Source organism: Odontesthes bonariensis, chromosome 5 (assembly GCF_027942865.1).
Source record: "Odontesthes bonariensis isolate fOdoBon6 chromosome 5, fOdoBon6.hap1, whole genome shotgun sequence".
In the NCBI taxonomy this organism is placed as follows: Eukaryota; Metazoa; Chordata; class Actinopteri; order Atheriniformes; family Atherinopsidae; genus Odontesthes; species Odontesthes bonariensis.
In genome coordinates, this window is record NC_134510.1 from 9,063,211 (window position 1) to 9,080,837 (window position 17,627).

The 17,627-nt window shown below is 39.5% G+C and overlaps 2 protein-coding genes across 2 annotated transcripts; both read right to left on the reverse strand.

Moving 5' to 3' along the window:
- Positions 1–206: 206 nt before the first annotated feature.
- LOC142379675 (uncharacterized) lies at positions 207–8,906 on the reverse strand. Its single transcript, XM_075464771.1, has 4 exons — positions 8,542–8,906; positions 3,208–4,533; positions 1,514–1,579; positions 207–1,380 (listed from the first exon to the last, which is right to left on the reverse strand). The coding sequence occupies exons 1-3, from the start codon at positions 8,627–8,629 to the stop codon at positions 1,518–1,520; spliced, it is 1,476 nt and encodes a 491-aa protein (XP_075320886.1). The 5' UTR covers positions 8,630–8,906; the 3' UTR covers positions 207–1,380; positions 1,514–1,517.
- Positions 8,907–9,915: 1,009 nt separating this feature from the next.
- On the reverse strand, positions 9,916–17,378 carry LOC142380658 (matrilin-2-like). The gene is made up of 11 exons (XM_075466560.1): positions 17,249–17,378; positions 16,589–17,161; positions 16,382–16,504; positions 14,928–15,050; positions 14,643–14,765; positions 13,909–14,031; positions 13,274–13,396; positions 11,754–12,164; positions 11,493–11,645; positions 10,936–11,028; positions 9,916–9,965 (listed from the first exon to the last, which is right to left on the reverse strand). The coding sequence occupies exons 1-11, from the start codon at positions 17,373–17,375 to the stop codon at positions 9,916–9,918; spliced, it is 2,022 nt and encodes a 673-aa protein (XP_075322675.1). The 5' UTR covers positions 17,376–17,378.
- Positions 17,379–17,627: the final 249 nt, after the last annotated feature.

The following is a 17,627-nucleotide window of genomic DNA, read 5'->3' on the forward strand; positions in this document are numbered from 1 at the left end:
TTATGCAAAAGTCTGATTCAGTTTGAATTATGTGTGCTTGAGCCAAAGCACGTTTTTTGCACTTAATGTCACTGTTAATTTGAATTTCCAAGGATTACTTTTCAAGTTCCCGTGAGACAGATTAATGAAAAAATAATTATAATTGTAGTTGCCAAATGAAATACAGTACTACTTCTGGAATAAAACATCAGTCATTAGTGAGTAAATCTTTATTCTGTACACTAAGAGATTAGCAGAATTATAGCCAAAGTTCAGGTAAGCAATATATTACAGAGAAAGAAACAGAATGAAAATTACAATGTTCCCACAACATCCATTATATCAAATGCAATTAAAATCATTTTATATGTTCTTTACATCTTTTAACACATTTAAAAAGCTAAATATAACTTCAACAAGGTGATCTATGACTGTGCTACACATGCATCGTACAAGCATATGACATCAGTATTGCCTGATTATATCTCTAAATTAACGTTGGACTGGCTTTTATTGTCATGGAAGATAAGTTTCTGAACATCTGGCAGCTACAGTACAGCTGTAGTAGATGGCTTTATGAAACATCACAACAACATGCCAGTAATTTTGATCATTTATTGTATTTTTATTGTAAACCGATGAAATATATCACACTGTACACTGTCTTATTTAAAACATAGTGTTCCTATTAATACAAATAGCTTTCTGAGAAAGGCTACTATTAAATAATGTGTAAACATTTTTGATATTTTTTTTTTTTTCCAAATGTTCAACTTGTACAAACAATCAGTATAGGTAAAGTAAAATAAGGCTAACAGTGTGACCTCGGTCACCGAGACAGAGAGTTATTCACCTCCCCAGTTTGGTATTCTTGTCACTTTGCAATCTTTGCATTATATTATTCACAGTCATGTTTGGCTTTTTTTCCTTAGAAGATGCTACGATAAATTCTCAAGCTTCTCCTGAAAGCATCCCTCCCTACATTTCAACACCCCGCTAGTATAGTCTCTGAAACAGTCAACAGTCTCTTTAACATGAGCTCACAGATTTCACAGAGTATTGCATCCTCATATCACATATCACTAAGTGCTTTTGTCGCACTTTTGGTGTAAAGGCCTATGTGTGGCTCCAAGCATTTGATGTCCCAATAGAAAAATTCCTCTTCCACTGCAAAAGGTTTATCGACAAATGTAAGAAAAATCCTGATCTTTCCCGAAAGAAAACAATATTAAGGCACGTTGAATATTAACGAATGTACGGTTTTGTGAGTGCTGATGAGACAGTACTGAAAGTTAAGCAATTTCTTTTCTTTTCTCTTCCTCTTTTGCTTCATCTTGTTTTTCTTCCAGTTGTCTTAAAAGGTAGTTTTGGGTCTTTGTAATATCGATGAATCTCCTCTCCCTGAAAGAAAAAGAAGATAATATCAAAGCATCAAAAAAGACATCTTGTTGACATGTTCGACTTTAACAGGCATTAAACTCAAGTGTGTCTGATCCTGGGGCGTTTGTATTGGGTGAAAGTTCTGGCAGCTTACCAAGTTAGTCCTCCTTTTTGGCTTTCTCACTCTCTGTATCTGGAGATGCCTCATTTGCAGATGCCACTGCATGCACACAAACACACACATTAAATCAATATGACATTTTATTTCAGTGTATAGCCACATTCTAGATTTACCACACTGATGGCTCAGTTTGACATGACTTAACAATCACCATGTTGACAACTAAACTGTCACAGCGGCCCTTAGGAAAGAATTGCAGAGCTAATATTCCTTCTAAACCCCAACTAGGTCTCCTAAACTGGTTTACTAATGATTTACTATAACACACAGACTCACACGAGACGGCACATACACACATGCCTCCAGAAAGTGAGAGACAGAGAGGTAGAAAAGAAAAGGGCTCCGCAAAAGTTACGCAGTACACACCGTCTTCCTTACCAGACCTGTATTCTGTATGTACTGTATGAAGGGGTGTCGCTGCCCAAAAAGTACAACATGTTCTCAGAGTAAAAAGGCGGGTAAAGGCAATATACTGCAAACCATTAGCTCTCTTTTATAGAGGACAACTGAAGAAATTTGACATGTTACTGTGAAGATCCAGCACACTAATATGGATACACATTTTCTCACTATATCTGATGCATCTAATTTTAATCTTTAACTTTAATCTATGTTTGAACCTGATTATGATGTCTTTAAGTTTTAGGGGTGGGAAGTAAGTAAAAGGCAATAACAACTTTTTACGAAATGAGCCCTGCAAAGAGAATTCACATAGTTGCATGTACATACTAATCGTGCAGCAGGGCATGATTAGTCTATAGACAGTTCACAATAGAATACAATGAGTGAGAGTTGTCTGAGTGGAGCTGTTGTTCTGATAATGTGCTTGTGCTGTAATCAACATGCTCAAGAGAAGCCTTCTTACCGAGGGTGTGTTGCTGCCTTTTGTTTCTCATACTGTGCTATCTGTTTAGCCTGAAGGTCCAACAATACCCCGTTCAGTCCGTCAGCCTCAGCACAGAAGCAGTTGAAGAGCAGTTCTTTAAGACCTCAGAGTTTCTAAAATGATGTATTGGATTTATTGTTTTGTTTCCAAATCGTGGTCTCTGGTAAAATGTGAGGCAAGAGGATGGTTTGGACATGCAAAGGAGCATGCGTTGCTTATCTGAATGTCAGCAGGATTTGTTGCACATTAATGGGTCTGCCTTTCCTCACCTGTTTCTCCCCGCTCACCTTTCTCTGCCTGTTTGTACATGCTTAGCTTCAAACATGTGCTCTCACAGATTAAGCCTGACTATTTAAGCCAGTGGCGATGCTGCTGTATGTGACCTCCACCCAAAAACTGTCTCCTGAATAAGCATCTCTTGTTTAAGTTGGCATGACAAGGTTGTCAAATAAATAATTCTGTGTCCAATTGCCTAAATCAGCTGAGCAAGAAAATCTGTCATGAACTTTCTTAAGACTCCGACACAGCGGCACCAATCAAACACTAAAATTATGCTGTTGTTATCCTCCTGCTGTTTTATTGTGAAGGAAATGTCACCTTGCAATATTAAAGTGTGTAAACTCTCACTTGTGCAGTAGGACAAAAGTGTACTTTAAGTGGCTAAATACCTACCTAAAATACATTTTGTCGTGGAAAGAACTTGAAAGCAAATGTTTTTTTTCCTGTAAATTTTTTAAAGGAATGGAAAAAAGGGTAATCAATGTGTGTTAGTTTTTCATACCATCTGATGAAGGTTCAGGAGCTTCTAATGGAAGTGCACTGTCTGCAGCAGGCTCTGATGTCACACTTCCTGATGGAGCCTCTGGTACTTCTTCTGTCTGAGTTTCTGAAACACTTGGTGCAGGTGCTGGAACTTCTGCATTCTGGCTCAGTTCAGCAGCTGATTCCGCTTCTGTAGCCAGGCCAGGTGTGACCTCTGCTGGTAGGGTAGTCACAGCAGGGGCTGTAGGGGCCTCTGTTGCCACCTCAGTGGCAGGATGAGGGTCAGCCTGGGCAGATACTGTAACAGGAGATAATGGAGGCATCTCTGGAACACATGCTGCAGCAATAGCAGTGTCTATTACAGGCTCTACAGCATCTTCGAGAACTGAGGGTTGAGCTGGTGCTGCAGGTTCAACTGACACTGAAACTACACCAGGTGCTGAGGACTCATTTGGTGCATTTTTTGAAACATCAATCTGTGTTTCTGAGGTGGTCTCTGGTGCAGAATTGTCAAGCAGGGCTTCTGCCTCTACAGGTGCAGACTCTTCAACTGTAGGTTCAGCTGCTGCTTCAACGGGAGCTTCAACAGGAGCTTCAGCAGCGGCTTCAACGGGAGCTTCAACAGGAGCTTCAACAGGAGCTTCAGCAGCAGCTTCAACGGGAGCTTCAACGGGAGCTTCAGCAGCAGCTTCAACGGGAGCTTCAACGGGAGCTTCAGCAGCAGCTTCAACGGGAGCTTCAACGGGAGCTTCAGCAGCAGCTTCAACGGGAGCTTCAGCAACTGCTAAATCTGGGACCTCGGCAGCCACTTCAACAGGGGCCTCAACAGCCTCAGCTACAGCCTCCTGTACAGCTACTGGGGCCACCACTAGCTCAGATACAACTGGTTCAACAGATGGTTCAGGGACCACTTCCTCTGCAACATCAGGGGCCTCTGCCTTTACTCCTTCAACTGATTTAATAGGGGCTTCTTCCATGGCCTCAACTAGGACTTCGACCACAGGAGGGGCCTCGTCCTGCACGGTTTCAACAGAAGCTTGTGCCTCCACTGGAGGTACATCCTCAACCACTGCCACAGCATCTATAGGCTCACCAGAGTCCTCTGCTGGAGCAGAGGCTATAGCCTCTTGTGCTGGTTCCTCACAAGCAGCAGGTTCTAGCTGTGGCTCTGCTAGGAGGTCTTCCCCTGAGCCAAGATCCTCCTGAGCCTCCAGGGCCACTAAGACTGCCTCCGTCTCATCTCCAGTTCCTGGTTGAAGATCATCTGGTAAGGCAGTCTGCACAGGCAGCTGCATCTGGTCCTCGATGGTTTTTGCATCTTCTGCAATGATGCCATTTTTGATGGCTGTCAAAACAAAGATGACAAAAGAAATAAGTATATACAACTTGTAAGCATCCTGCACTTATCAAATGACAGTCCACTCAGTTAGTGATGTCCAGTTGATGTCAATCAATCTCAATCAATCTTTATTTATATATCGCATTTCATACCACAGGCAACTCAATGTGCTTTGTGTAACAATGATGGTGACACTGACAGTGTCATTCAATATAACAGTTTTAAGAAGGGCTTAATTCCGTTAATAGGTTACCACATTTGTGAATACTTATTCATCCAAACATATTGCAATATATTTTATGTTTTCCTCTGAGTTTTTTCTTTAAACACTTTTTCCAAAACTAAGGGAATAAAATCTGCTGTCAAGTTTTCAAAATTCATATTTACACAATTCTACATAAACTATATATTCATACGTATTTGGATAAACGTGAGAAATATTTCAATTTACCAAACACATGAAACCTACAGCCTTCTCAAAAAAGTTGATACTGAGTAAAATTCAATTAAATTAAATTTTATTCACATATCACTAAATCGCAACAAATGTCATCTCTCGGTACTTCAGAGATATAGTAAAAAAAAAAAATCGAATTAATAATTGATAGTAGAATTTGGTTACTTTTGTCACCTGCTCAAACTGTGACTGCACCCTAACAGTAACACAAGGTAATCTTTGAAAAAAAAACAAAAAAAACAACAACAATCAGGCTCCTCTGGCTCTTCCAAGTGCCTCTCGTGTGATTTGCAAGAAGTGAATATACCTGAGTGAAAAACAATCAGAGCCAGGAGGAGTCTATAACAATGGCAATCACTGCCACATCTAATGCAGCTGCTGTTACTAAACTGCGTTTATATGACAGCCTCCTGCAGGGAGGGGCTTTGGAGGCAGAGCTGAAGCACAGCACAGAGGGAGGAAGAAGGACCCATGAATTGTAGTCATTCAAATTCCTAAGTCAAATCCAGCTTTTTCTCAAGGTTACCAAGTTTTGTTTCAGATTGCATAGACAGTACAAAGACAGCATATTACATTTGGAATCAGAGAAATTTTCTCAAGTTTCTGAAAGACATAGGCTAAACTTATCAACATCTTTTAAACAGTTGGAATGGGGCAAACAAGTTGTGTTAACATAAAAATACAGGCATGCCTGAAGGGCAATAATAACAACTATTATTTTGTTGTTAGGTAACTTGCACATCTGTGAGAGCATAATTTGTGCTGAAGGATATGCAAAAGTTTTGCAATAACTTAATGCTGCCATCTGGACAAGATCTTTTGAGTGTTGTTAAAAAAAAAAAAAAACATGGTAAACATGCCCCTGTAACAACTTTCCCCCCCCCATATGTTGCTGGCATCAATTTCATAAGTACTTCTCAAAAAAACTAAATTTCTCAGTTTCAGCATCTGACTTGGTGCATTATCATTTGCATTACAAAGTGTCTTCAGTTCTCGGGGAGGAAAGGGGTTGTGCTGTGGAGCTGTACTTGAGGATATGCAGAATACAAGAGAATAAGCAATAAGGCACGCAAATGCATGCTGAAGAAGCAATTCTTTCATTTCCGTTCTTGAAAATAGGATTTATTGAAGCCCTGAGGACCTCTAAGTCTCAGAGGAAATAAAATGCAAGTGGTATTGAAGGGGTACCTTCACTTTGTTTATTTTTCATTCCTCTTTGCTCTTCTACAGTCTTTTGTGAGTGTGAACAGACCATCAGCCCTGATATAAGGCTATATTAGACAAGGAACTAAAGAGGCCTCAGACCAACCAAACACAAATGACAAATCGTAAATCTCAGGTCACAGGAACCACAAAATCCTGACAAATGCTTTTTATCTGTTTTTATTTCAAAGCTTGCTGCCTCTCAATAACATAGCGTGGACATTGTCCCCACGTGAGACAAACCAGAAGGATTCAGTTAGCTAAAAGGGAGGATAGGTTTAGCCGTTGCAGCTTCCTGATTTTATTTGTCTGTCAGTAGCTTTTAAAAGAGCTCAGACTGATGGGTGGAAGGGAATGTGATGGCTTGGCAGCTTGCATAAAAATTAGCCAGTGGGAAAATACAGAGGCAAATAAGTGAAGCAAATCATTTCTAATGACATCTCCTTTGTTTGAAGACTGTAGAAGTTAAAAAGCAGCTCTTTCCAGATGTTCTACATTCCATAATACTGGCTTCTGACTGTTCCATATTTTTTATTATGTGCTGTCATGTGTCAGTCATTTCTTATCTTTTAATCAGAAATATACATTTTACACCCACTAGCAGAGAAACAAAAAAAGCTGTCGTTAGAATAGTAGTTCTGACCAGGTGTTGAAAACTGTGAATGTCACTGTTTTGGTCGACTCGAGACAGATACAGCCACTCCAGGCATGAGTGACTTGTTTGTCACAATGATTTAGCAGCCAAAGATGACACAGATCCCAGACAAAACAGTGTCATGGCTGGGTGGAAGTACAGGGAAGAGAGGGAGGGGGACGGGGGACCGGACACAGACCAGGGGCCCAGACTGGGGATGGGACCAGTGGTGACTTGGATGGCATACAACTGGTTTATTAGACAAACAGTGTACTGTATTAATTAAAACCTCACTCATTCAGCCATATTTAGAGAAGTCTGCCTGGGGTAGAGTACAATAACTGATTTTCTTGCCGGGGTGATGTAAGAGTCTGGAAAGGGACCCGAGCTTCTCCAGGTGACTAAAGCTGGCTGCCTGGAGAAACAAAGCCCTGACACAAGCATCATACAGTGTGAGAGAGGGAATGGAACATTCTGTACATGAACACAAAGGAGCTATACCAGGCAGAGTAATCGTATCAAACTTTTTAGGCTACTTGCTCAAAAATGTAGTTCAAATTTTTCCTCAATCAAATATTTGCATAAACACAAACAACAAGGCCAGAGACTGTCATGGCATGTGTTTGTAATGATCTGGCTTGGGAACACTGTGTACAACCAGCTGTGCTTAGCATGACGCTACCATGTGCCAATAAGAATGAATAGACAATCATGGACTGTGTCAGTGTTTGAGATGGGTGTATGTACAAGCTTGAACAAAGCGTACACATACGTGGAGATGGAAAAACTAAAGCAAGACAGCCATGACAGCCATGACAGATTGAGCATATCAGCAAAAGCACAACTTTTTAAAAGTGCTTCACTGTCCCTTAGAGGAATGGTTTGGTAGCTTAAAACATTTTATCTTTCCTTAAAAAACCATCCATCTCTAAGCTTCTCCTTATTTACCGTTGCAGTTCACACACCTCTTATCTTGGCGATGATAATCACACACACTTCATCAGCAACATACTTCTTGCAGAAGATAAGTGGATGACTATCTTTGTCACTTTTATTTTATGAAACATAAGTTATTTTGTTTGGCTGCTGGCGGTTTTGACAAACTTTCGAAATCAATTCAGAACATTGGAAGCAAACAGGTTGGATTGCAATCTTGCCTCAGGCAGCAAAAGCCTTTTAAACACTCCCATCTTTCTTTCACACTGTCTTATTGTAAGATTTGCATGTTGTCCTAAATAGAATGCTCTCTTAATTTCACAGAAACAGGATGAGAATGACCATGATCATACAGTGCAACTTAACTCCTGTTCAGGTCCCATTACATCAATAAATAATTACAAGTTTTTCATCAAACCACTCTGTGGACAGAAAGCTCTAAAAAAAAAAAAAAAAAAAAAAGAAGCTGGTAAAAATAACACCAAAGACATGTGGGCAAAGATGAAAAATGACTTAACATGAATAATTCTACACTTGAGGTACTTAAGTATGCTATGCAGGGGAATGTGAGTGAGAAAGCACACGGTGTACCAGACCAGCCGGCAGCAGTCATACAGCCTTTAACAAGATCTGATTGAATGGAAGTAACCGAGACTTAGAGCACCTACTGTCCACTGTTTCAGAAATATAAGCATGCCCATGTGATCAAGTTACAAATGTCAAAGTTTGAAAGATAAATTCCATTTTTAAAATGTCAAACTTCTCACAGGGGATATTTACTTACCCAGTGTGTCTCCATTGCTCTCCTCAGGCTTTGTGCCTGGTCTTTTCTCTTGATCAACAGTCTGAGCACTTGATGATGAACACCCCATGTTTAGTAACAACAATAGATCAGACAGTAAAATGGAATCTGTTATGAAGAGCAAGCAAACACAAGTCTCAGAGCTGTCTGTTTTTTTAAAGACTGAGACTGTCGTGCAGTGCAAACATGAACTACTAAACTTTGCTTAATTCCTAAAAGTAGCTCAGCTACCACAATGTGTCTATGTGTCTATGCATGGCCTGCTGCCCTCCTGCCTCAAACAACAATCTGTTAAAAGCATAAAGCAAAGTAGCGCAGTCTGTATTACTGAGTGTTCCCTGCCTCCTGCTCACAGTCACACTATTCACACAGGAGAAGGAGGAGGCAAACACGTTCATGGAGCGTCCACCCCCTTACGGTCTGCTCTGGAGGACATCCACCACCTTGTGGTCATATTGAGAATAACATGTGCAGCACACTAGATCTCGAGATTTTTTCTGTTTTTGATGTGTAGAAAAAATTCAAAATTTTAAAATGCTTTTTGAAACCAATTCAGTGTTTTTCAGTTGTAACAAATAGATGCAGTGGATGATGTGCAGACCATTAAAATAATTTTTAGAATTTATCACACACACCACAAATGTGAAGTTTAAAATGTTTATTTGTCAATAAACTGTACAAAAAGTTGTTTATGTGAGAACACTTCTTACCAAATACACTTTGTGGCACCATAGGTTACATGTACACATTTATTTAGTGTCTTAGTAAGACTTTTCCATGACATCAGAATCAAAGTGTAGGTATCTCAGCTATGATGTACTTAGTTTTCAGTATGCTAAACTTAGAAATATTTCTTGGCAGCCTTTAAGACCCTTCTTGAACATTTTAAATCTAAAGCTTACATAGCTTCATGTGTGGTAAAATCTAGATTTTGAGGTACCATTGTTGAAAAAGTGTTGTCAGTAGCAGTTGGTGGGTTTTCATCCGAATGTATCATATATTTATACTGGGTTTTCAGAAAATCTGCTAAATAAAATGTGAATATATGCATGTTTCTATCCATGACTGTAATATTTTAAAGGATTGGTTCACAAAGATAAGTAGTGGGGTGGTGCTAATTCTTCTGCCAGAACTGCAGAAGAAAGCGTAAAGATATGGTGTGACTAAAAAAGAACCACTCAAACATCAAACAACAGCAAAAAAAAACATGAACACTGTCCTGTAATACTGTAGACAGTGTTGCATTTGCTTATGTTCCAGCATAGGCTAAACAGCAGTATTAAAACAGAGTTAGTACATTTCTTCAGAGACGAGTCTTCTTCAGTTTTGCACTGTGGCTACGATGGGGTCAGCCTTTTACACGAGTTGATTCTCCAGAGTCTCCAGCTTCTTTGACATAGCTTCAAGTAGGCATGTTAAAGAATCTTATAACAAATAAATTCAAATTAGTGCACAACCTTACCATGTCCAAAACATCATACAGCCCAAAAGCTCAAGTATTATCTCTGGAACAAATCACTGCCTGCTTTGATACTCATTTGATTTTTTCCAATTCAAACTTACATGTTAACTTTGAATACAAATGACAATGCTTGTTTTAGAAATGTTAATCTTAAAATGATTACATTATTGCAGTCCCTGTCACCACAGAGTGGCAAACTCTTCTACATCTTTACTTTTGAAAGTCTCAGCCTCTTCAGCAGATAAGATGGAAGAGCTTGGAGTTCTGACAAGGATGCAGCTGGAATATTGGGAAGGCTATATGATTAGTTTTATTGAGAGATGGATGCATTAATTACTCTGACATGCAGCAGTGACTACTCATGCATGTAGAGACTGCAAGGCAGAGAGTTAACAGTAATGAAGGAGAGTCTGCAGTTCTTGTTAACAACAGATGGTGTTGTCCTGGACATGTCACTGAGAAGGAGCGTCTCTGCACACCAGAGATTTAACGGTTGGCTTTAGGTTTCTGTTGATGTGCTCTACTGGAGAGTTCAACTGTTTACCTGTTTGTAACACCATCAGATAGGTTCTTGCCAAGGTTAAAAAACAACATGCCAATTCATTCATAGTGATCTATCAAGGCTTTAATCACACCTCCCACTCTGCTACACTTTAACTTTAACAAAGGTTTGTCAGTTGATTTCTATTTTAGTTTATTTGTTTATCTTTTATAACATGTAAAATATTCGCAACATTATTTACCTTTGGACATGAATGAAACATTTGATTTGGGTTTTTAGACTCAATCGTGTCACAAACACTGATCCACCAATCTGACACCTTAATCTCTCTGCTAGTTGTAGTTTGGTCTGTGGAGGACAATGAGAAAGCACTGACACTGTGTAACACTGTACAGTCAGCACAAAAGGATATTATTCTGAACCAGGCTCTTCAACTTCTCTGTGACTTGGTTCTGAAACATTAACACATTCTCGCACTGGCACATATTTTCATCAGCTGGTTTATCTGTGGGGGAAAAAAATAATTAGATGAGAAAGTTTTTCTGGATTAGAATCCTTTCATTTTTATCTTATCCTTTCACTCTGATTCCTCCCTTGTAAATTTTCTTTCTGTCTCGGCTTGTGTAGGTTCTGATTAAGCCAATGTATACATGCATTTCCCATCTGCACTCATAGGTAAATGAAAAAAGTATATGGGATCTATCTGATTCTGTCAGATCAGAATTAAAACAGTTAATGCATTTCTGCATAGATGAGTGTCCTCTGGCTCTTCAGACTGTGGTTATTGTTATTGTGGTTATTATTATTGAGGCAGCAGGTGGCAGTAATGGACCATTATTAAGTCAAATTTGACCAAGCTTTGTCATGAAAGTGCCTCATTGGAAACTCACCTAACATAACACTGAACATGGTGTCCATAGTGCTTTTTTTTTTTTTTGATTTTCATCAACCTTGTGTGGATACCTTTACCTTTACACATCCTGGACTTGAGCTTCATTGCAATTTCTCCCATTTTCTCAAAATCCTCAGCATAATACAGGTGCATCTCATCAGGCTCTGATGCTATTTCTCTCAACTCCTGTTCAATGGCCTTACCAACCCCCAAGGCATATATGGTGACCCCTGAAATGGACAGAAAAAAGACTAATGGTATGAAACTGCTATCAAAAAGAGATGCTCTGATTAGAAATTGAAATATGGATGTCAAGACAGAATATATGTTACGTGTACCAGAATTTTTTGCTTTACTGGCCCATTCGGAAACATCATCTTGTGATCTTCCATCAGTGAACACAATGCTGACTCTTGGAATGGTCGGCCTGGCACCCTCTTTGGCTGAAAAGCTGAGCTCAAACATGTGATGTAGAGCTGAGCCTGTCATGGAGCCCCTCCCCATGTACTGCATCCGGTTCACAGCCTGCTTGACGTCTTGCGCTGTGACGTACTGGCCTAAGGTGAACTCTGTGCGGACCTTGGTGGAGTACTGAATAAGGCCTACATGTGTGCCTGTCCTGGAAATGTCCAGAGAGTCCACAATGCCGTTTACTAACTGCTTGACCAGCTCAAAGTTGGCAGGGCCCAGACTCTTGGAGCCATCGATCACGAAAACTAAATCCATGACTCCATCGTGACATTCTGATTCTGCCAAGAGAGTAAAATACATGTTTCTTTGATTTTCTTGCATTCTCGAGCAGGGGTTCTACAGACCCCATATCTTAGAAAGATGAAAAGAAAAGAACGTAAAAAATTGTTACGTTTTCGAATTGTAACAAAAACCTTTTAGTTTGTCAGGCAATGATTCCAAATTTCTTCACTAACCAACCTTATTTAGAAAATATAAAAAACAACTAGAAACTGATGCCAGCAGAGGTGCAGAGGTTTACCCTTTCTTTCATTTACACTTGTTCACCATTTAGGGACAGCGGATACTAAGTTATTGGCAGACCAGTCAAGCACACACACTCTGTTCCCAGGAAGCTACGCTGTTGGAGGTCCTGCAGAATGAGGTCTGGTTGTGTCCTGAGACCAAAGTTCTTTACAATACTATTAAGAAATTGTATCCATTTTTTTAATATAATCAAATTTTTTCAACAGTGTGCTGATTCTCTGTCAGAGTTTGGTAATTAATTAACAATCCATTTTTGCTTGGGAAGTATAAGAAATATTTTTGTGGATGCTCCTGTTATATCCAGTCCTGACACCCTCACCTGTTACCAGCTATTATCCCAATCCCAAAAAGGTCTAAAAAACTTTTTTTGGCCGCTCTCCCAACTTTTTTAGAGTTTGTTGTCGAAATCAAGTTAAAGGTTGTTATTTCTAAAAATTACTAAAAATTATTTATTTTATACTTTTGTTTGTTAAATAAAAGTTAAAGAACAAATTAGCAATGTATAGATTTATGTTTTTGCTGCATTTTGGAAATTTTTTTCCACTTCTCTGGAAACTATGAAAAGACATTTGTGTTCATACTTTTGCAGCTCTTTCTACCTTCAGCCAGCATGAATCCCTCAAAACATTTACAGACGTAGGAGTCAGTGGTACTGACACACTGATGCTTCTTCCATTTTGTTTTTAACAGTCATTAATAACCTCAAAATAAAATGAAAATTAAAGGGAACTAAACATTTACACTGTTTGCTTATTTACTGTTCTATTTATCCTCATGCATTTCTCCGTTGGATATCTTTGAATTATTGTGTTTCATGCTCACAGTGAGAAATATTCCTTCAAATGTGTAAGACTGGACTCACTCTGGCATGTCTTTCCATCAGGTCGCAGTGTGTATCCGTCTCTGCATTTACACACACAAGAATCTTCTGTATTCATGAACCCCTGCTCACAGCCATGTTTCCCATCAGCACAGTGGTCTGTCTCTGCAAGAGGGTAATCATTTACTACTGCTGCTCAATTTTAAACCTTCATGAAAAGCAGTGATCAAATACATACAGCTAATATTTGGTGACAGGTGACAATGACTTTTGCATGTTTTTGGAATTTACGTAATGATTTTACTTTACTTATTTGATTGGGGGCTCACTTCACTTTTATGGGATATTTCATTTTTCTAATCAATGTAAAATTGCATTTATTTATTTAAAATCCCATCTTTTCTTTCATTAAGTAGACTGATTAGAACCGATTTCAGCGTTTGTATATTTCTTTATCATTCTTTATGTGTTTGAGCCCCAACTGCATTCTCAGGTATGATGGAAAAATGAATGAAACCCAGGAGAGCTAAATGATGTTAGGGCTGATACACATTTATATTGTGAGCCACTTTGGGATTTCTAAAACATCACAGTTAAAGAAGTGTTGCCTTACTCATAGATGATGAAGAAAACATTTCCTTTTTTAGTAAATAATGGCATAAGGAGAAAACACTCACTTTTGCATGTTTTCCCATCTGGTCTGAGTGTGTAGCCTTTTCTGCATTTACACACACAGCTGTCCTCTTTGTTCATAAACTCCTGTTCACATCCATGGGTACCATCAGCACAGTGATCAGTCTCTGCAGGAGAGAGACCATGTATCTGCACTCAGAAAACTGAGAAGTAATTGAAAAACAAAAAACTTTTGAGCATCATTTGTGCATCAGAAACAACTTTACTCTCAGGATTCATAAGAGCTTGAATAAAGGCAACGGAAGGCATCTTCAGTTCATGGTTCAGAACTGAAGAAGCCTTTTGTCTGAGAGGTGAAATGTCTTCAAGATCCCAAAAGAAGTTCTTTCAAGTTATTTAAAACTGAGCAGATTTACTCTGGATGCCAAAGGATGCATACCCTGTATACTCTTCATCTTATTTAAATCTACCAAAGACCACAAAGAATAAAAAATAATCTAACCCCAGGTACAAAAAAGTAAGTCCAGATGTCAATTTTGCAGCCTCCATATCTTGTAAGAACATTTGAAGTAGGTTTTCAAAGAGTTTCGGTCGCTAATTAGTTCTCTTCTTCCACAGTCAAAGTTGTATTCTACAATATTTGACCACTCTTCTGAATGTATACACCATAATACATGTCAGCGAGTGTCATGTTGCTGTTTTCATGATTGGAAAGTGTAAAGAAAATCTAAAACCATGTCTTTTGAATAACAAGGATGAAAAAGAAGCAGACTTTTACTTTTGCAGGTTTTCCCATCTGGTCTTAGTGTGTAGCCTTTTCTACATTTACACACACAGGAGTTTTCTGTGTTCATGAAATCTTGTTCACATCCATGGCTGCTATCAGCACAGTGATCAATCTCTGGGATGGAAAAAACAGAAATGAGAGGGAAATTTTTACATTTTGCCTGATTTTTCTTTTTTTTTTCATATTCTCTTGGTTCTGTTGTTTGGGGTGTTTAAAAATGGATTACTTGTGCATTCAGTTTTTTCACCAGATTACAAAATAATAAAAAGCTCTTACTGCTGCAGGTCTTGCCATCCAGATTTAGGACGTAGCCCTTGTTACATTTGCAGATGTAGGACTCCGGAACGCTGACACAGTTATGCTCACAGCCGTGGTTTCCCAGGTCACAGTAGTCTATTTCTGAACAGGATGACTGTCTTATTAATGTTTTATCTACACTATCAGAGCTGCAACTGCAGTTATAGCTATATGTATCAGCATTTTATGTACAATTTGGCCATTCAAATCAAAACAGCAAATAATAGAGTGCAACTTGTTCATCCGGAAATGTACAATAAGGTACAGAACTGAGAAGGCAAGTATTATCAGACAATTTTTCTTGTTTTGATTTGACAATACTATGAGAGCCTGAAATCAACTCTACATTTCAGCAGCTGCTCTGATGATTGCAAAACCACACTTCCTTCAGGAAATCTCCCGCACTTTACTTTCTGTTAACATCTGCCAGGGGACCAAAAAGGGGCCTTTTCCAATTGTGGGAGGACAAGACATCACTGGTAGGAGGGATGCTGGCTGTCATTTCAGCTGGAGGACCATAAAAGTTACACATTTGCACAACCTATTTTTGTAGTAACCACGTGAGGCTTATCAAGTCTATCATTCAAGTAACAAAAAGTTGAAATTATTATCATTACGAATATTATCACATATTAATTGTTTTTGATCTTAGCATTTAAGGTGATTACATTTCACACATGCACTTTGAGCATTTGAGCAGGGACACTGTCCAGTCCCGATGAAGGCTTGGATATTGATCTGTACCATTAACCATAAAAGAAAGATGATGATTCTAAAAATATTACTGTTGCATGTCTTCAGGTCTATGGTGAGTTCATATCCTGGACGGCAGCGACACTCGTAGCCATCAGCTAGGTTTGCACAGATGTGTTCACAGCCATGATCCACCACAGCACATGTGTCCTCAGCTGCCGAGGGAAAACATGGAGAAAAAGTATCTACAGTTCAGATTACAGACAGACACCCACAGTAACTGATTGTTTGGGGCCACACATTCTATTTCATCTCTATCAATTCCTGGCTGAGAATTTTAGCCATTAGTGGCAACATTTTACGAGTTGTTATGTCTGTCTGGTCGTGATAATGACAGGCTTTTTCCCTGAAAGCAGGCGCATCAAGACAGTAACAATGAAAACTGAAGAGACAGAAATTTTAAAACAATGACTTGAGAGATGTCAAAATATCCCATAGAGACAGGTGATTGTTTTTGTGCATCCATAATCAAAAGCTAAATTTGTCTGTGATATTGAAATATTGGCTATAGCAGTTTAAGAATTTAGGGGTATTCTTTGACATACATTATTAATTTCAAAGTGTGATTTATGAGAACATTAAGATGCTTTGTCAACATACTGCAGTTTTATTTGACACGTGAGAATGAGACTGTAGCTGGTAAAGACGTCACCAGATTTTTTTTGAAAAGTTTTTTTTACCTTTACATGTCTTGGCATCAGGATTGAGGATGAAGCCTTTCCTGCACTTGCACTTGAATGAGGCAGGGCTGCTCACACAGATATGTTGGCACTGATGGTCCACCACATCACACATCTCTGAACCTAAGGCATGTAGGAACAAGCACAAGTTTGCAAACACACACGCTCTGAAAAGTACAGAAACACTATTATGAAAATAATCGTCACCTCCACACAGTTTGGACTGGAACACAGAGATCAGGGTGTCTATTTGGCTAAAGTTGGCCACCAGGTGCACATGTTCGGTGTGTGGCTTGCTCCCTATGGCCTTCAAGGTGTTCATATCAACCCGGCCCACTCCAATGGCAAAGATTTGAATACCAGCCTCCCTCGCTTGTGCTGCAACCTCCTCCACAGTGTCCTGAGGTCTCCCATCAGTCACAATCATAGCGATTCGTGGAATGTGCATGCTCATTGGTCGGGCTCCCTGTTCCTCGGTAAAGGATGTCTCCATGGTGTACTGGATGGCCAGACCTGTCATGGTTCCTGTGGCGAGGTGTTCCATATTCCTCACAGCTTGAACCACTTCATCTCTGGTGGTGTAGGTGTTGAGGGAGAACTCAGGCTGCACTACGCTTCCATACTGGAGCAGGCCGACGCGTGTTGCATCACGGCCGACATCGAGGAACTGCAGTAGGTTTATGATGAAGGTCTTGACCTTTTCGTAGTCTTTGGGACGGATGCTTCTGGAGCTGTCAATGACAAAGACGAAATCCAGCGGTGCAGCTTTACAAGGATTCTCTGCGAACAAGAGTAAGTTTACAATCAGTTTTGAAAACTGTAATAGCAAATATAAACAGGCATTCTAATCAGCAACTAGTCACTTACCCACTGAATTGTTTTGGATTGTTGTCTCATTTGTCCCTCTGGCTGTGATGAGTCTGGGACGGTGTCTCTCCGGCTGCACTGCATTACAGCACAACAGGCAGAAGAGACTGAGGGCCAGGGATCTCATTCTGATGAGAGATGACAACTGCAGCAGAGGGGCACAATGACAAGAGTTCGTACAACAGGAACACTCTCACGATGTAGTAAGTAGAGGGCAAGGCTGCATGGAAGAGAGACAGGAGACAAGGAAAAACAAACATGTTAGATAAGTTTTTATCTAGAAACAAAATACTACTACAAGTGACACACAAGACAGATGACTCGATAAGAGTCAAAGTTGTTGTGAGCCAGACTGATACCATTAATCTACTGCACAGCA